The 21,002-nt window shown below is 38.0% G+C and overlaps 1 protein-coding gene across 7 annotated transcripts in view; it reads left to right on the plus strand.

The window, feature by feature from the left end:
• LOC136263915 (uncharacterized) overlaps window positions 1-21,002 on the plus strand; it is a 255,807-nt gene that overhangs the window by 234,620 nt on the left and 185 nt on the right. For 6 of the 7 annotated variants that reach the window (XM_066058539.1, XM_066058543.1, XM_066058541.1 and 3 more), the window contains 5 exons: window positions 2,687-2,747; window positions 16,982-18,635; window positions 18,690-19,042; window positions 19,703-19,768; window positions 20,691-20,966. In XM_066058539.1, coding sequence (XP_065914611.1) covers window positions 2,687-2,747; window positions 16,982-18,635; window positions 18,690-19,042; window positions 19,703-19,768; window positions 20,691-20,966 — 2,410 coding nt within the window. Of the gene's footprint in view, window positions 1-2,686; window positions 2,748-16,981; window positions 18,636-18,689; window positions 19,043-19,702; window positions 19,813-20,453; window positions 20,670-20,690; window positions 20,967-21,002 lie in introns of those variants that run through there. The other variant, XM_066058544.1, reaches the window with a different exon arrangement.

A 21,002-nucleotide genomic window follows, 5' to 3' on the forward strand; every position in this document is an offset into this window, starting at 1 on the left:
AACCGCTTTCCCATGATATTGCCCGGGAAATATCTTGATATTCCCCGGGCAATATGCGAGTTAAACACCGAGCGGTGCCTTTGAACGCCCACGCTAAAGTGGTATATGATATGTTACATCATATGTATTTGCTATGGCTTCTTGTGTGCGTCATTGCTTTATCGCCACCTTAACATGTTGTAATGAACAAACAAAAGCATTGGTACCTGCTTTACATGCAGGAGAACTAATGTGACATAATAATACAATGCGAACCAAGCCAAGTATAAATATTATAGTATCTGTGTAGCATGCATGTTGATAGTGCATGATCCTTACGCCATCTCTTAACTGTGTATAGTGAAATAATGAACATGCAGGGTTAGTTAAACTACATGCAAGCTAAGGCAATGCCTACATGAGTGATTCCACACACAGTTCCTCAGTGTAAACTACGGTATCTGCATGGTGCCAGTAATATTGTTTATATTTTCTACAACAGTAAAGTGTCATACAGATTAAGTGTGAAAGAAGCTTTTACCTACACACTGGACAAACACACAGATAGACAAATATATTGGCAATCCACCTGCCCTAACACAAAAGTGCTATAAGAGTCCCTATGATGATGTAAGGCAGTCTATGTGCCAGAGCTGAAAAACTGTGAGCATAAGAATTTGTGGATAAAAATTGATAGAACAAAAAGGTACATCAAAAAAGTCCCAAAAGTGAAAAAAGTTAGTTATAATCACTTGGGGTTAAGGAGGTGCGCAAATAACCACAGTTGTTTGTCTGTGGTTTTGACAGGAATGATGATCAGTGATCAGTGATCCTTCCCTATATCAGTGCCTTCATCTCCCTATAAAGAACAAACAAAAGCATGTATTGATTTGACGCTTGTGTTGCCAGATGATGGGGGGTTTAATTTTGCTAAAATCCCATGTCAATACGTGCTTTGCATGCTAAGATATGAGCTGAAAGTTGAGTTTTAAAAAGGTGTGCACAAAATGGTTGCCAGAGCAAAAAAAGTGAAGAAAATAGCCCTACCTGGGTTCAAACTTGGGACCTTGTATTTATGAGTGCTTGCCCTTGCCACTAAGCCAATTGTCTAACATTAAAAGTCAGTCATAAAATCCATCTGAACCATTTTATTAAGGCATGCATAAGTTGACTGGCATAGGTAGGTGTTTACTTGCGGCTTGCATGCAGTTTACAGAAAGAATTCTTGTTCTACACTCTTGCACTAAACGTGCTGTAAACAACAAATGATGGCAGCTAGAAGCTTTATTTAAACGCTAGCTTATTTCTAGATAATGAGTGCTTTGTTTGGTGCCAAAACCACTTTGATACATGCAGCAACAGGCGAGAAGAATGTGTGAACTCAAATGGAATGTAGACAGACGGTCAGACAGTATTTCAGCTAAATATATATAGATGGTTGGCTAATGCTTAAATGAGGTAACTAAACATACAGTACAAACGTACAGTACAGTAGTACTGTATATTAGGATCATGGAGGTTTGGGTCTTTCTGGCCAAAAAAATCACCAAAAAACCAGCTTCACAATGCCATCCTGGCGCCTTGGCAGTATTGGTTAGGTACAACCAAGCCCAAAAGTACCTTCAGTGTGAACCTAAATGCTTCAAATAGATTGTTACAATTTTTTTAAATGTATATTATTCAATATAATTTTCTACTGACTAACTGCCTTCCCAAGCAGGCAAGCGTGACTTGATAACGGCTAAGGCTACGGGCTTGATTTTTTCACTATTCAACATCACTTTGTCCTGAGATGTGCCTTTTGGCATACATCAGTAAGTGCAATGCACGCATCATGGACTTTACTTTTGTCCTCCTTTGTATCCCATTTCTTTTTGCTGACTGCCCAAGATGTCGATTCGTGGTAGCATGATGTATGGCTTCCCTGGTATAAACAGGAATCATCAGTATTTTCCATGGTGGTATGTTTATTTGCAGAGGTGCTTCTGATACTGTTCTTCATTTATAATGCTGTGTAACAAGCTGAAAATAGATGAAAGCAAAGCATAATGGCACTTCACTTTCAATTCAGTAATTGATGGTTGGGTGTGCAAATCGTCCATATTTTTCGTGGTGACTGGATTTGATTGTAGAGGCGTTTCTCCTACTCTTCCTTGTTTGTAGCACTATATACAATGGACTGAACAAAGCTGAAAGTGAAGCGTAATGACCACTTCACTTTCGAGTCGGTAATTGATAACTGGTGCACGCATTCAGACTTAACTCTGACACCATCCTTTCTTTGATGTGGTATAAGTGGGTTCACTAGTCATAATAATGTTTAAAAAGAAAGTTAACAAGCAAATATCATAGGAAAAAAGTAGAGAAACAAGGGAGGTCGTCTACACCTGCAGATATACTAATGAACATTTAATCCCTAGTTCAGTTGTATAGGGTTTAAATGTTCACTAGTATATCTGCAGGTGTAGATGACCTCCCTTGTTTCCCTACTTTATTTCTATGATCACTAATAAAACTTAGAATTCCTAACTTTCCTTATACTTGTGTTTATATGTCACATACAACAATGAAGTACGTATGATATAATTCATATTGCAACCAAACTATACAAAATAGTGACACTAGTGCAAAGGTAGCAATTTATGTATAATTTGTCAAAACTTGTGTATCATATTTTCTAACTATTTTGTACATCAACATGTATTAGGATACACGGCAGAAGATCAGTAGACTGGTGAAAAGGAAAGAAGAAGAAAACTTATCTGAAAGTAAGGATCACAACATTTATATTTTTGATACAACCATTAGTGGACAAAAAGAAAAAATGTTTTTAACTATATTCATTCCCATAGCCAGTGTGAGTGCACATATGCAACATGGTCCATTAAGTGGTTTGTCCTGTAGGTGTGGAAAACGAGCAACCTTTTACAAATTTACATCATGTAATTGTGTTATTTTTGTTTTTTTTTTGCATTAAGGGGGCTCTGTACAGTTCCGCGTATGGCTTCTGAGGTTAGCACAGCTGGGGTTTACTAGTGGATTCCCATGGTCACCAGTAATTATCTAATTAGTCTGTGGCTTGTTTAACGCGTGGCGTGCCCAACGAGAAAATGTCTTTTATGATGAAATAACCTGCCACAAACGAAGAAAGTAGAGCGATATACATGAAGGAAGCAAGTAAGTGTTGTATCTTCTTCATCGTGGTCTAATGAATATAGTGATCTGTAATTTCCGGTTACGCAATTAAGAAACAATAACTGTGGCCATAGAACAGCTGCGGGCGCCTCAGTTTCTACACCTTGATACTAAAATTAGAACTAGTTTGTCATTTTAGACCCGATAGGCATGAAAATTTCAGATGGGCAACCATGATATTTATGCATTAAAAGAGCATGTGTCGTTTTTTGATGCTCCTTCTGGCGAGGAATGGTGTGGAGGTAAAGAAGACTGATTAGTGCCAGCACAAAAGCAGAAGAGGAGTATCTAATGACTGAGAAGCCAGAAGACAAAAATAGAAACACACGTTTGTTTGTACAGTTTTCAATAATGTATTTTTAAAGAATCAAGTCTCTAGGGCATAAACTGTGGGACTAGTTCTAGTTTGAAGCAAAAATTTATAACTCGCCTTCTACAGTGAGTTAAGACATGGGATTTGGACTAAACTGTGCAGTAGTAATAGCTTATTGCAAATAAAAAGAGTTTAGCAAAATAGTTTAATCCATTCGTAAGTTATAGCAGAAAACATAATTTAGGGGAAGCCATACGCGCAACTGTACAGAACACCCTTAAAGCTGTGTGCCTATTACTCCAAATGCTTTAATGCTTAGCCTGTTCTAACACTAAATTTTAACTTGTTCACCCAAGTTGTTTACCTTGTAGGCATGATAACAATTTTGCAGCCTTTTTTCATTGATTATCCAAACTTGGTTAGATTCACTTTTAAAGTCTTCTTAAATGTGCCAAACTTCAAGACAATCCAACATATTTGTGTTATAGCAGCCTTGTAGATAAAGAAGACAAAATGAAGAAAATAAGCTAATTTTATCTCTATTTCTACCCATTACATCATTACTTGTGCAGAACATAACAAGACATACATCTGCAATCAATCCACTTGTAAAATGTACATCCTGTGAGATTGTAGTGCAAGAATGAAGGATGATTCCCATTCCATTCTATTTAAATATGACGCTTAGCACATGACAAGCCAACCATTTACACTCTGTGGAAAAACAAATGGGACATAAAAGGATGACAATGGTATATAAATTTTGTATTGAAAGGAATGCATGGCTGAAGACATCAGTTGGTTGGTCATTGGTCAGTACAAAGTTTAGTGAAATAAACAGTTACTTAACCCATTAATGACCACTGCCACCATATATGGCAACATGGCATCATAACTCACTTATAGAATAAACTCGCTAAAACTTGTAAAATGCGTTTCATAGCAAGATGAAATGGACACGCCCAGAGAGGTTCCATTTCTGGGATAACCGGGTCCTTCCTAGACTAGTGCGTGTTTGTTATGTAATAGAGTAAAGTGTAACCTTTTATAATAGGTAATTCAAATCATTCTTTGAATTGAAAACTAGTAGCTAATAATAAATTAAGTGTTATACATTGATGGAGACAAGTAAAGTCAGCAGTCGAATGCTTTATCCCAGACGTGGCATGGTGGACACGAGTGCAGATACGCATGCACAACTACAGAAATGGGACAAATCACTAAGAAACCAGCTGTGGGATGGATTGCACTGTAAGTAAAGTTACTGTATAGAATAATACTTTGGAGTGTAATAAATAGCTAGTTGGGAGTTTGTTGTTTTTTTCGGGCTGGTTTTTACCAAAGTTAAAACTTGGTTGTTTGATAACTTTGTTGCAGTTACTGTTATGTAAACAAAAACAACACAGTCTACCTCCTTAGTTTATAGCGAGTATTTACATATATGGTTACTAAGTAGTTCTATGTACTGGACAGTTAGTATGATGCAATTCAGAAATTTGGCCAGTGGTCCCGGAGAATTTGGCCATCAATGGATTAAAAGCTTGTCAAAGGCATTCCAGGTAAATTTCATTTTATTACTTCTCTAGTAACATGAAGTTACAGCTGAATAGTCTTGGAGTTATAGTACATGTTAGAAAGTCAGAACTGCAATAAATTCGATTTATACAGTAATAATGTGTTGCTGAATTTTAAAAACTGATCAAACTTGCACATTGGAAGTTTCGAGATAAACGGTTTTAAATGTTTTAAGTTGTTAAAACTTGCCAAGGGAAATGAGCACACGTATGAAACTACACAAAGATGCATCAATTTACTAAATTTCAGACTACTTCCAGTACTTGGAGCTGCGTAGAGTTTTTTTACCAAAAAAGATAGAACATCTGAGCGGTTGGATGAGCAAAGTAGATTCACAAGTGTTCACAAAAGGGTGGGAGGTGGGGGCAGAGCAGTGGACAAGTGATTAAGCTTCAAAATGGAGGTATACCATAATCGAAATCCAGATACAAATTTACATAACTACATGTGCTAGGCAGCAAAGGCTACACAGAAAAATGTTTGTCCAAACATAGGAGTCCATCCACCTATTCACCACTCTTTCACAAAGCCAGAAACCACCATTCAAGCTTGCCACACCACCCAGAAAAAATGTCTGTTAAAACCAGCCTTGAGGGTCAAAACCAGTAGACTAGTAGTGTAGCTATCCACTGGTGGTGTTAGTTTAACTTTCTCTGATATGCGGTTTTATAAAATTCGGTCATCTATGGCAGAAAAATTACAGGCATTTTTGTTTAATTGTTGATAACTCGTAACTGAAACTAGCTACAAAGCTGGGACTTGGTATTTTATCATGAACTGGAAAATCCATCAAAGCATATATATAGTGCTTTCCCTGTACCCTTTCATGTAGACAAAGGAAAAAGCCTTTCCAACTTACATAGAAATAACAACTATTTCTATACCATCAAAAAAATAATAATAAGTGCTCATAACTCACATGCCTTTTGCTGTACAAACACAAATCAAAAATTCAGTGAACAGGCAAATGTGATGGCGTGTATTTTGAGCTTTGTTTTAGTGTGCACTGAAGTAAATAAAATGTGCATACATTTTTATATGAAGCATGCATATCTATACCCAGTTTATTTCAATACGTTTCACAGCAAAATAAAATTTTGCAAAAAAAAAAACAGCTGGTTTTGCTTAGCTGTATACTGAACAGCTTTTTCACTCAGTCTCAAGTTGCTCATGCTGCTGTAAGTAAATCTCTACAGTTTGAGTAGTTGTACTTGCAAATAATTGTCCAGTTTCACTGTGCAGTGCCATTCATGATCTATTTTATCCTGCTTAGTTAAGTGTTCCAATTTTTTGTCTTCCTGCTTGTTGGGGCTGCTTGATCTTGTGGGGTCAGCTGGTCCTGTGTACGGGTCTTCTAGACACAGTGTTACAATTCTTGTTGATTCTACACAGTGCAACGAGAAGCATAGACTGATTAGTATAGCAGCGACTACACAACACGTATATAAACAAAGCCTGATTATATACGTGTAGCGTCAACCCAAACGTATGTGGTCAGTCTATCCTGAACCTGGACTCTTAACTTAGACGGCACCTCTGTATATGTCATGAGTATAATCGTATTTTAGACCCACACAGAGTCGCACATACCTCAATACGGCTGCACACTATTCTCTATATGGCTATCTAGACCCACACCTTGCCCTTAAGATGGTCCATATCCCTTCCGAAATACCCTTTTAATTAATAATGTCACTTTCGATTTATTGTTGCTATTTAATGTGAGCCAAAACAAAGCCAGTATAGTTGTACAATAATGAAACTGAAAAAAAAATGGTAGGACAACCTCATAGTCAATGAGTTTTCAGTTATAACAGTTCTGCCTCATCATCACTGAGCTATGTAGCAAGAACCCACAACACTAGCCAATCCTTGCTTTCTTCATACTGAGAACAATCACATCATTTCTTTATCTGCATATAGTTAACATTAATGTTCATACTTCGCATGCTGTAAATATGCTTACCAATGCCAGTTTCTAGGTGAGAAGGTGCATTGAACTTGTGGAGTCATTGATGATGGAACTGCTACGGTGCATGAGTAAAAATTAGCAAACCCATACAGTATAGCCCTACTCACTTCAGTATCTCTCAAACTACGTAACTGCTCTTGGAGTGCTCTATATAAAAACATACATGTGACCTGCATCTTGCATGTCATGTACCATGCTGTGATATTCAGCCCTTGTGCGCCTTGAAGATTCAAGATTACTAGAATCATAGGGTCAATGCAGCTCAAGTAACTTACTGAATCACCCAAGCAGGTACGTCATATAGAGTTTACAAAGGAGTAGACGATATCCACTTTCCTTCAATGTTTTCTTCAATGTTTCAGCATTTCAAAAATGTAGGCAGTCCAAAGTCTATATTGCATAAATGGACAGTCACCAATTATCATATACACATGCTGTCAGATCTCCACAGTTGCTAGTAGGACATGTAACACCTGATCACTTTCATCGTTCCTCTTCTCTTAGGTCCATGTTCTGCATGTAATTCTTCTACTATGAAAGGACATATGCAGTCAACATAATACAGCTTGCGTATTACAGTATCGACTATCTGTAGTTTATGTGCACCTCTTTTTAACTGTTTGTGCAATTCACTCACTCTTTCATGGTTGACACTGCAGACGCCTGTGTCACAGTGTCGGTGTACTGCTCTGTGAACAGAATTAGAGATATATGAACAAGAGACAAAATTACAACTTAAGAAAATAATCATCAGCTTTCCTTCTCATCTTGAGTAAATTGTTAGCAAGCAGGTGAATATAACAGTCAAAAAACCTATAATATTTATGAAGTTGTTGTAAATTAAAAATTTGTGATAATAACAGTGATTGGAAATGGCTCACTGCATGGACTTTCCCTTACTGCAATTTTGTGTTGTTCATCTGACTTCACAGCTCACCCATAGGAGGCGGAAGGGTGCTAGAGTTGGGGGTGCCCAAAATTTATGTTGCTAATCGTAAGTGTGCAAAGCACACCCACATGTGAAGCATGCTAATTCTGGGGGTGTTTGGGGGCATGCACCCCCAGGAAAATTTTGGAAATTAGGTATCAGGAGATTGAATTTGGGGGCATTTCTGGAGTACCTCAATTGTGATTGACCAATTTCTGGAAACCTTGCAGGAGTTCACGTGATGGCTATTGCACAATACAGGTATAAGTTGGGGGTGCTGGAGCACACCCAGCACCCCCTCTTCCGCCTATGAGCTCACCAACACCCTTCCTAAGAGTTAAAATCGCCTGTGTCATCGTTTGGCATTCTTGAGACCCATCTGCAGCTATATACAGTTGTAAGTAGAGGATACTGTACACAAGACATGGTATACACAAGTAAAATTCATACCAATACCCACGGTAAATTATTATTTCTTCTTGCCAATACTATTAGCACACAAAGCTAAGAAGTATACATGGCCACATATTGTCTTGGGCTTGGGCTGGCCAGTCACATGCATCACACCCAAGAGAGATGAGACAGAGATGCAACAATTACACTTTTGTCTGTAACCATAGATATTATATTAATATCTAGCTGGGCACTTTATAATAACATGGTACAGAGATTTAAAGCACACTACAGGAATATCACAATAATTAATATTTGTATGGGACTTATCAATACAGATGGGTCTCTCATTACATTACACCAGCTCCCACAGATGCAAAGCACCCCACAGAATGCCCACACAAGAAACCAGATGAGTAGAACTGGTAAGTAAAGTGTGCCGACAGTTTTATGAGTAGTTGTAAAGAATGACCCCTTACAATCCCACATTCGAGCAATCCCACACATACTACTGCGTGTTTGCAAGCTTCTGTTGTTCTTTTTGAAGGAGTGAGCACTGCCAGACTGACTCAACAAAATTTAATTCTGCCGTGGATTCACCTTCATTGACCCACTCGGACTTTTACAGCTCGGCTCCAGGACCACAGAAATCAGGCCAGCTCAGATTCTATGCTGGGACCATTGGATTGACTCTACTAGTCTGTTGTGGCCATGCCACTTTCTCTTCAGACAACAGAAAAAGTATGCTGCCATATACAGATTGGCAGTAAGCAACTAGTCTACAGCCAGAGCACTGTTTCATCATTGGGTCAGCAAAAAAACAGATGTATTACTATGTGATAGCAGTGTTGGGCCTAAATATCTACCATCAAGAATCTGCTAACATTTGTACCTTGAATCATATGTACTAATAACATGATGCTGATATTTTGTACATCACAAAGAATCTCTCTGGCTAAAGTTTGTAAAGAGTGGCCCACAAATTAGGCTAGGAATTCATATTGCCTAACCAAATTCATACGAACTGAAAATTATACCTAATATATGATCTGTAGTATTTAAGTGTGTTCCATGTCCACCGAGACTGTAGCTATGTTTGTGGCAGCATGTTACCCAAAGACTTTCTTTTCTTTCTGAGTGTAGCTAGCTGCATGATTTTTCATCCATAATTCATTTTCTTTTCCCGACCCATTGACTAAAGAATAAAAGGGACAAGCGAGCAAGTGCATACAATATACCCAAGAGTGGGCAAAACCAGTTCTTCCTTCCCATTGGGCCGCTGGTAGCTCAGCAAGGACAGCAGCTAACTGCTGTTATATTTGTACATACAACTAGTACTCACTCGAAACATCATTAGTCACTTCTACCATCTATGCTTCTGCACCATACTACCACTTGAGCGTCAGTCATTCAGTAGCTGTGGCTGGTTCTTTGTCACAATAATGATTCGCCCCTGATGACGTTTCACATGATGCAGGCAGTCTTGACCACAATTATGTGAACAGAAGAAGGCATTCACATATATGTATTGTCATTCATTGGAAAGCTATTCACCTTTATACGGCCTGCCATCTTGCTCCGCCTCTGTATTTGTCTGTATATTCTCCGTATACGTCTGAAAACGACACTTTTGTATACATCCGTATATGCTTCCAGTTGCACTGTGCTATTTGTTGGGTCATATTCTCCTTTGCTGGCCATTTTCATAAACTTTCTGTCCATCATGGCATTTCATTTCTGTTGTAAGGAAGCAGTCAAGTGTTATCTTTTGTGCTGGATTCTGTTTCTGATCCTACCTGTTGTGTGGTGCAGAGAGGGCTGTGGATATTCAGTTATCAGGCTGGATTACAGTGGTGCATTTAGTTAAGCATTACTTTGATTTATCTCTCCAAGAATTTTGTGATGCTTTGTAGCCTTGTTATAGCTGCCTCTTCTGTGCATTGGGTTGGGGTAGGCCATATAGTGTAAAACTGAGGCTGTTAAGAGCATGTCTCAGTTTTTGCACCACACATTTGTGTCTGAAAAGTTCATGAGCTATTTAGTGAAGTGGCATAGACATCGATGATGGAGCTTGTTTCACTGTCATCTTGCTATTTTTTTTTGGTGATAATTGTATCTACGCAAAACAGCCATGCTGTATGAAAAGGATGCAGCCTTGGAAAAACCTGATGTGGATGATAATAAATTTAATAAAGTTTATATGTCATCAACATCACTGTAATTTCATGGCTGCCACCTTTGACTTTGCAACTTTTTTACCCACATTTTTTGAAGGCTGAACTCTTTTTATACAACTTGGCTGTTTTTGTGTGAATCTCTCTTCTTTTTGTATTTTAAATCCAACCATAAAGTGGCTTTGAGGTTTGCTTTTACACAAATCATTGTTCTTATCTACAGATGTAATGAAGATGATATAAGGCAAACTAGTGCTCTACCAATACAGAAAAATACCTACCTATCTAATACCAAAGCAAATTTTATACTAATACAAGTGCAATGAAAAATTAAAATTTCAAGTTCAATCAGGGATCATAGAAATGTAAAGTAAGGAAACGAAGGAGGCTGCCTATACCTGCAGGTATACAAGTGGATATTTACTCCCTAATTCACTCCGTATACCCATGACTGAATTAATGATTAAATATCCACTTGTATACCTGCAGATATAGGCAACCTCCCTTGTTTTCTTACTTTTTTATTTCTGTGATCCCTGGTTGAACTTGAATTCCTAATTAATTTTACATTGCATTTGTTTGTTTACTTTTTTGTAACATAATTATTGACTGCTGCACCTGCGCATACCACATCAAAAGAATGCATGGCGCTTGACATTATTAATAACGTCTAGACACACATTCCAAATATCAATTAACGAAAAGTAAAGTAGCTGTTACGCTTTGTGTCAAGCTATGTTCAGCACATTACACAGCGTTTTGAACAAAAGACAGTATGAAAATTACCTCTACAAGCTATTCACTCATTACAAAAAAAATTGATGCATGCCCCAACTATCAATCAATGAAAAGTGGAGTAGCTGTTACACTTTGTTTCAAGCTGTGTTGAGCATGTTACACAGCATTTCGAACAAAGAACAGTATGTCAACTGCCTCTACAAGCAATCCACCTACTACAGAAAATGTGGACAACTTTTATGTAGTACACTATTGAAAAGCCATCGTGCGCTACCACAAATTGACACCTTGGGCGGTGTCAGTGAAAAGAAATGGGACACAAATGAAGACAAAGGCAAGTCAATAATGCACTTATTGTAACTACTGCGGTTGGCGAAAAGGCACATCTCGGGAAAAAGGGATGTCGAATAGTGAAGAAATCAAGCCCATAGCTCTAACTAAAGTCTAGTTATGCTTGGCTGAGGTATCCACTTGGCTGAAGGCATCAGTCAGTCAGTCAGTCTGTCAGTCAGCCAGTTAGCAGAAAATTCTGTTAAATGCAAAATCTTTAAATTTCATAGAAACTTGCTGGAAGGGTTTAGAGTGTGTCTGAAACATTTTTGGGCTTGGCTATGTCTAACCAATACTGATTAGCTGTTATGGAGGTAAGGCTTGTTTTCGGGTTACATAGTTGGGCAAAAAAAAACCTGTTTTCCATGGTTCCTAATATACAGTACGATGTACTGTATGATAATTTTGTACTTGCTTGTGTATAGTTGTAATATTTATGTAGTGCGTGTATTTAATAGTATTTTATAACAAAGTAAATTCCTTCAACATTAGGTATACTATAGTATGTTCACGTTGAGCTGAATCCTGAAAAAAAAGCTAAAAATGAAAAGTGGATTTTTTCTCAACAGAGGTAATATTTCAGCCAACCAGATGATTATTGGTAACAGCAAAGGCGTAAACAACAGACATGTACGGTTTGGCTCCATTACAAGTTCGGGAAGGGCTGTAATGGACACTGTACTTATATGGCTTCCCCATAGGAAATGTATTGTGAAAATTTTGATTGGCTATAAATATTATGTCAAACATTTGAACAAAAAGATTTCAAAATATTTTTAGCGGATCAAGCAGTCCTACAAATGAGCCAAATTTCAAGATCATGTGTAATTGCATCCATGAGTTATTAAATGTTTTTGAGGATTCAGCTCAACGTGAACATACTATACGTATTTGTCTATTGAGATTTTTCAGTGACTGTTCTATTAGAATATCTCGATTTCATGCAAAATGTGATAAGTTGCATTTGCTCAATTTTTACAAAGCAAATCCTGCACCCTTTGTGCTAGAATACAATTTATAACCTGTTGTCACCAGTTTTGTTATATACCATAGCACTTGTTATGATGGTTATGATTGGTGCGACCCCTCCGATCTCTACCAAAATGGCTATAATGTCGGCTTTAATATACAGAATACTAGAGAAGTTGTAATAGTATTGTATTATTACAGAATTTATTTGATTACTTTTACAGAGCTCAATACAATGGTTTTGTTTTGATCTGTCAAATTGTCAGATCAAAGTGAGATTTGACAGGTCATCAGTTAGAATTGATAGGCCATAATTTTGAATGTGAAGGAAATGCCTTGTGATACCATACAGTGTGCAAAGCACACTCCGAATGCAAAGCATGAGCCTTGTAGGGAGGTCTGGGGGCATTTCCCTGCCAGATATTTTTAAAGAATAGGTTGTACAGATATGCTATTTTAGTGTATTTTAACATACATACATAGCATGTTCTATTTATTTCAGATTGTTTTCAATAATTTTTATTTTAATTTGGTGTACATTATGTAATAAACCATGCTTGAAAACACTTTTGTTTTTGATTAATTTAACGCAATGAATTATTATTTAAAATGTATACAAAGTGTAGATGTACAGTTAGTCACCATCAGATGATATGTCCGAGTCATCACTTGAACAAAACCACTGGTCCCATTCATCAAGGGTGAGTTTTGTGTTTTGACACTCTGTTGAGGTCATCATATTCTAGTTCATCTACAGTAGTGAACGATGACCCTGCAGTCTGTTCTCTTGACTTGTACTTCTTCCTGACACTCTGTTGAGGTCTTTGTGTGCACTCGCTTAGCCACAATTCAATTGCACTATCAGCCAAAAATTCTGCTAATGTAGGCCCTTCAATGTATATTTTAAAAGGTCATTCAGCGTAGATGTTTGGAGACTGTTTCTTTTGGTGCTTTTTAGGTATTTCAAACTTGAAAAGATTTGTTTGACTCTTACATTAGAGACAGGTAAGCTAAAAAGCAGCTTGCACAGCATCAAAACATTTAGCTACTCTACTGAATCTGGACAAACAGATTGTACCACACCTTGCAATAGTCAGTACTCTCTATTCCTAGGTAAGACCTGGCATACACCAAAGCATCCTCTATTTCATCTTGCATGGACAGAACACTGACATATGTTACCTCTAGTGGAACATAACAACTCAATGCTATCTTTAACATCCTGCAGTGAAGCGTCCTCATCATCAGTAGAGTCTATAGTTGGCCTCTTTACCCAGTTCTGTGTGTCAAAAATGCTATTGTTGCCCTCAACACACCAGTGTCTGACCACTCTAGTCTTTCCTGAATGGCTTTGTACAACCTGTCAAGGTCACCCAGAGCTTGCTTCCTGCAATATTCTAATGTGGCAACTGTGCAACTTTTAAGAGTTGCTCCTTGGTAGCTGGTGCTACTTCCCTCACTGACAACCCTGCCTTGTACCAATTTGACAGTGGGCCACTCTGATGGGTCTTTTTTTCTTAGTGATCTCAACGAGTTCACTGTCTTAATAATTTGCTTGAGGCCATCTACAATATCACAGTCTAATTTCTGCAAACATAAACTAAGTATTGCTGGCCCCTTAACAACCTCAACAAACATAGCATTTCCAAGCAAAAACTTTGCATGTGACAACTTCAGCAAGTATCGCTTTAGACGAGTCCTGTCTTGAGATTTAAGTGAACCATCTTCACAGCTAGGTAAGCACCAAATTGATCAATGATCTTTTGTAAAGCTTATCGTTTGTGGTTTAGCCACCGTGAACCTTGTGCACGCACTGGTAGACAGCCATTCTCCTTAAAATCAAACACCTCTCAAAAATAAATTTTAATTCGGGGATTTCTCATATAAATAATACACCTTTAATAACATTTCTTCAATTCCTTTAAACAGTGAGCTAACAAAACCATTCTTGGGTGCTAGTTCCAAACAATGTGTAAAGCACCAGCTCCAGTAAATCTACAGTATAGATTTGCCTTGATGCTTGAATGTCGGGCAATATTTACTGTCAGTTCCTCCTTATAAGATTGGGTTGCATGCTAAGACATTTGTTTGATTACATATGTTCTTGATCCCCAATGTGTTTGAAAGTATTTCTCCCAGACACTTCAGCAAGCCATCAGTATCTGTCTTGCATACTGTACCAACTGACAAGAATCTGGTACAAGATTTGATCTCTCTATGGTGGTCATCTTGCTGATAGTACAATAACACTACAGCTTCGTCTTCAACTTTTGCAACATCGGTGGTATCATTCATTAGAAAGCTAAAGTAAGTGACTTTCTCCTTCAAAAATTCCATAAACGATGATCATTGTGATGAAGTGAGTGAACCTTTTGCAGAAAACATCATTATTATAAGCAGTACCCATATCAACTGCATGCCTACTTTCTAGTTGGTACAAAAGAGAGTACTTAGCAAACAGAATCCCTTCTTCAGCCACAGTGGAAGACAAATAAAACTTGCATCTTAGATACTCGCAAGATTGGGCATCTAGCTTCATTAATGATCATACAATGGGTGCAACAGACATCAGCAGCTCACCACTATCCTTTGCTTGGCCGATCTTCAAATAACTCATGGCGGCAGAATGCTGGCAACACGTTGCATGATAACCACATCACTTGTTCTGTGGTTCGTGGAACTTTCTATCCATACCTGAGAAAAGTTTTGTTGGCCTGTGATCTTCCTTTCGTATCACCAGCAGATTTCACACCAAAGAGCTGCCACAGTGGATTTATCATTCTCCGTATTGCACCAAAGCCAAAGAAGCATCTGGTAATCAGCGTTGTACTGCTGCCACTTTTCAAAAGTTCCATAGGTAATTTGTTGCTTCTTCTGCTTCTCTTTATCCACTAAACCACTTGCTGTTGCCGCACGTTTTTGAGCGGCCATTATTGACCAGTAACACTTTATTATGAGTGGTCATGTGATGCGTATGTCCAGATATTGACTAGTGACTGACCATTGTATTGAGCTCAGCTTTTGTTATGCTGTAATAAAGTGCACAGTTTTAGAGGGAACACACATATAATAGAATGTTCTAGATTTTCCACTGGTAGATCTATTAAGTTATGAACTTTTACTTTTGAGTAGGTTTTAACTATAATTTTCATCTATAAAGTAGAAATTAAGTGAGGCAATCAGCCATGATAACAGCAGCTCAGTGGTTAAAGATTTGGGTATTCAGTATGGAGTTCCCCGGTTTGAATGCTGGTGGGAAGTTTTTGACATTTTTTTCATGCATCTGTTAACCCACAGTGACTGTCCTATTAGAGTATTTTGACACTGTGATTTACACTTGTTTGGATTTTGTCTTGTAACTCTATAGCTGTCAATGTGATTTCTTTTAAACCACAAAAGGTGTGAGCTATGATGGTTAGCTTATATGCATACCAATTTTTAAGTGATTCCCATAAGCAGTTTAACTGTAGGTGTGAGTTGGGCTTTTTTACCAAATAATCACCCATAGCTCTATGACTACTTATCAGATTTGTACCAAACTTGGTACATGATTGTGCTACAATACCTTCTTAAAGTGTACCAAAGTTCAAGACAATTGAGGTACACATTAATTATTATAAAGTGTGCAAAAAGAAGAATCTAAGCCTCTGAAGGTAAGAAATGAAGCCGAAATTAGAAGACTTATATTTCATGATTGCATTAGGATATCTTCTCAAATTTGGTATATGGAGTGTTGAACGTGGATGGCATTTGTAGTATAAAAATGATTCCAATTTGAGTAGGGAACATGGAGCTACGTATGCTGGAGAAAATCATGTTTTGTTTCTTCCTTTAAATATACTCTTAACCTGTTTTAAGGTGCAAGAGAAGTGATTTCCTATAAACTTGTTAAAGTTACTTTATTCTGTACAACAGGTGCTAGCTTCAATAGTTTGATTCTTTTATTTTTAGTGACCGCATGGTGTTTAGAGTGATTTTAATCCATAGATAGCTCAGGGGCATACACAGGAATTCTAAAAAGGGGTTTCACTACAGCTAAGTGACTGTTTCTAGTGTGTAAAATCCAAAGGAGTTTCCTGAAACCTTGTAAATTCCCTCGGTATGCCCCTGTAGGTATAACCTGTAGTAGCACGCTTTCTGAGTGATACCTGCTCCTATCTTCAAATGTCTGGATCTACATCCACTGTATGTCAGAAACTGAGTATGGGTAAAGCAGATGTTCTGTTTTGGAGTTGGAAACCAGTCAGCAGATTTTCTAGAACCGCTTTTGATCCCCACCAAATATAAGAATTAGCTACTACTTATAGTAGTGCACGCAATATGCCATAAACATTACCACTGTGGTACTTAGGTTTACTGTATATGTTAGATTGTTTCTTTGTACAACAATACATCCTCCACTGTCAATTATGCAGGTAGTGATGATGATAGCAACATTAAAGCAGCATTCGCACTAGCCCTAAAAGAAGGCAAGGCTCAGTCTAGAGATATGCAGTTATTACTAGTGGGAGCTGAGAACACTGGTAAATCTTGCTTAGTGTGTTCCTTTCTTGGTGAGAAATTTATTGAGGGTCAGGTTGCAACAGTAGGTGTTGAAGTAGACGTGTGCAAAATATACTGTAAAAACTGGATGAGAATAGACCACTCTGAAATGACTGTACATCTTCGCCATCAATTCATATGCCAGTTGAAGAAAACCGCTGTAAGACAACAACCACCTAAACTTGCTGAAGGACCTACAATAATTACAAGGTCAAGACCTGGCATTACCCCATCCAACCAAAATAAATTTGAACTACCCGAACCACACCCACAAGATATACAAGAAGCCACTACTAACACTATGCCTTATGATCCAAATACTTTAAATGTTACTATCTGGGATTTCGCCGGCCAAGTCATATTTCATAACACCCATGCGGTGTTTATCTCAGAAAATGGAGTGATTGTTATCACATTCGATGCCTCCATGAAGTTGACAGACGAAATAGCTCCTCGTGAAGGTTCTCCTAAACCAGCAGAATGTTATACTGTTATATCCAGCATTAAATACTGGTTAAAGGTAGTGGACTCCATATGTTGTGTGGAGGGTGATGAAAGAGCCCTGTCCCCATTTCTACCTGTTGCACTACTAGCTGGCACTCACATTGATAAGCTTCATCCTGACATCAAGGTGGCACGACAAATTGCAAAGAAAACAATTCTTCCCCAGCTTGAAAAAGAACTGACTGAAAAGCCCTACACCCGACATTTGGCTGGCATTAGAAAAGGTCTTGAAGCTGCTCTACAAGAATACTGCTTCTTTATCAGTAACAAGTGTCGTGATGAAGAGATTGCACATTTACAAAGTGCTGCTATTGAAGCTGCAACTTCATTAAGGAAAGAGCAGCCAATCAGTTTCCTTAAAATTGAAAGGTCCTTACTAATGCAGAATGACCAGGTGATCACAAAATCAAAGATGCTTGATATTGTCACAGCCAGCACTTTTCCACTGGCTGAAGACAGTTCAGAATTCAAGGGTATCTTGGAACATTTTCATAGTCGGCGATTGCTCTTATACTTCAGTCAAGTAAAGTCACTAAAAAATATTGTAGTATTGTCTCCTAGGTGGCTGGCCAAGTTATTTAGCTATGTTATCACTGCTCATTCCTACAAGGTAGGTGTTGATCATGAACTTGATTATTCTTCGAAACTGCTTACGGAATATGGTATTCTTCATGAACGCCTTATTACCTACATGGTAGACAAGTTTCATCTAGACTATCCCAGCATCACCAACGTTACTAAAGTACAAGTGGTGGATATTTTGCTGTGTTTCCACCTGGTGGCTGAGATCACTAGGGAGGCTTGGTTTGCTGAAAAAGGCTACCCTTCAACACCAAAGAGTGGCAAAACTTTCATCGTACCTTCATTAGTACCCCGTGATAATAAAAAAAATGGTCCTAACACAACAAATGATAGAACTATATACTATTTCTTCCCTGGCCGTTTTGTACCAACCAGTGTCCTCAATCAACTGATAGCAAACTGTATTTGTCATAATGTGAAGAGAAACCATCAATTGTTGTGGTAAGTAAAATGTTAATACTTAAGTTGTGTTGCTTGATTATTGCTGTATTTTAGGATGAGGCATGGCAAAGTGGCACTGAAATTGGGAACTCGCCAGAAGTATTACATTAGCCATTGTGAAGAGAAGCATAGTATTCAGTTAACCATAACAGTGGTAGGGAATGATGTTCCCAGTATCCAGGAGAGGAGACAACTAATTGATGATGTTGAGAAAATGTTAAATGACATCATGAAAGTATTCATGCCAGCAGCAGACCAACCAGTTTTGCTTGTTCCTTGTCCATTGTGTTCAATCCTCCATATCACCTTCACTGAGGTGTGTGCTGGTGGCATCTCATACTGTTCTACAAATGAGGAGGATATTGCACTACGTGATCACTACCATGATCTGATGTTACCTTTAGCAGGTATGATTTATTGTACATGTGGCTAATTGGGTGTGTAAGTTTTGTAGTAGATGTATCCTATACTGCCTTTATATGAAACATATTCACTTGTGTATTTAATGAGTACTAACTAGTGCATAAGCAAATCTACTGAAATTCCAAGCTGGTTGGTTTGTTTGAGAGCAGTGCAAAATCAATACATTCAAGTCCTGTAGATGGGTGCCCAATGTGTACATATATTAGGTCATGTGCAGCCGAAAGTAGTACACAACACACAACAGGTTTCAAATATTTACAGGATGAAACTTGTCCTTTACTATTGTTTACACAGCCTAGTGTCTGCAGTGAGGTGCGTAGGTTACAACTGTAAAACTAGTACTTTACTATTGTTTATACTCACTCTACTGTCTACATCAAAGAGTAATTTCAACAAGTGTGTAGAATTTTCACAACGGTAGATCTTTATTCCGTAAATTCCATAAGTGAAACTTTTGATTGCGGTTTTAATAATTAGAAACTTAGCATTCAAATCATTTGTTTTAAACATTCGAATGCTCAATTTTAGCATTGGTTTATGCAATAGTTCCAACTAATGAGAATTTATGCGTATTTTTTAAATTTTAAATAATATGTGTACTCCCCACATTGTTTTGAACTTAAACTTGTGTACTTTTTTCTTAGACTCTAGTTCACAGTTAGTACCATCATCACAGTGTGTACATGTACCTGGTGAGATATTGGCACAAAGTGAGTGTTGTATCAAAAACACTATACTATTGTTAGTAACACAAATTTGTGACTGTCTCTGGGAAAACCGGTCTTATCGCCCATTTAAAAGTATCGAGAAACGTTGGTTTTAAATATTCTGTGTGTTGTAGCTGGCCAATGGTGGTAGCTACGCATACCAAATTTTCACACGTTTAACAACAATTTCTTACCTTCCTGATCATCCACTGAAGAAGTAGTCAACAGCTAAGTTTCCCGCCATTTTAGATAGTTTTTAAACCGAGGTTGTCTGTGTCGGGCGAGCTCCAGAAGGGTGGGAGGCGGGGGCCCTGGAAGGCGGGCAAGATGGTGTTCAAAAATTGAAAAGAGACGTGCTGGGATGAATTAGGCCAAGTTATAGGCCATTCAGGGCTCAGAACTGGCTAAAATGAAAGGAAATTTACAGCACAAGTCATTGTCCAACACCACAGAGCTGTACAGCCACACACAGCCATCTCCTGGTTGGCCAGGGCTCCATCAAGACCCCAGACCACTCGTACGGCTCGCCACTGTGCTCTAGAAAAGCAGCCAGCAAAAGCAGACCACTTTACTGTGGTCGACTGTGGCAGTGAAACTTGATAGTGCATTCATTAAGCTTTGTGTTTGTGTGAAAAAAATCAAACTTCCTGTCTTGGGCGATAAGAACGGTTTTCGTAGATCCAGTCACATTTCATGAATACTATAGTAATTGATCAATTTCCCATTGCTCCAAAGATGCTTCCGTGAAGATGGGCCCTATTTCTGGTCCTATGGACTGCTAAATGTCCTCTTTTCTCCTGCATAGCTAATTGTTATATTATATTAGTTTGTATGCTGTGGTATTTAAGCAATACATACGTATCTAATAAACTACAATTTTAAGAAATTTTTACAAGTTAAACTCTTTTGATGTTACATTTTTCAGAACCAAAGCTGAAGATCTTGAATAGGGTAGTTATCCCTAAGATAAGTGCAGAATGGGAAAATGTTGCTCACGCAATGAACTATCATCTTAACACTATCAGTGCTATAAAGAAGGAGTCACACAATCTCCAGGATGGTTGTCAGAAGTTGTTTAAACACTGGCTTACCACTAGTAATGATCCTAGTCCAAAGACATGGAAAACACTACTGGAGTGTATTGAAGATGTGGAGGACCTTACAGCTGCAGTAGAGGAGATTAAAGCAGAACTGGTCAAAGGTAATGAATCAACTTTATTTGTAACGATGTTCATAT

This window comes from Dysidea avara, chromosome 8 (assembly GCF_963678975.1).
Source record: "Dysidea avara chromosome 8, odDysAvar1.4, whole genome shotgun sequence".
In the NCBI taxonomy this organism is placed as follows: domain Eukaryota; kingdom Metazoa; phylum Porifera; class Demospongiae; order Dictyoceratida; family Dysideidae; genus Dysidea; species Dysidea avara.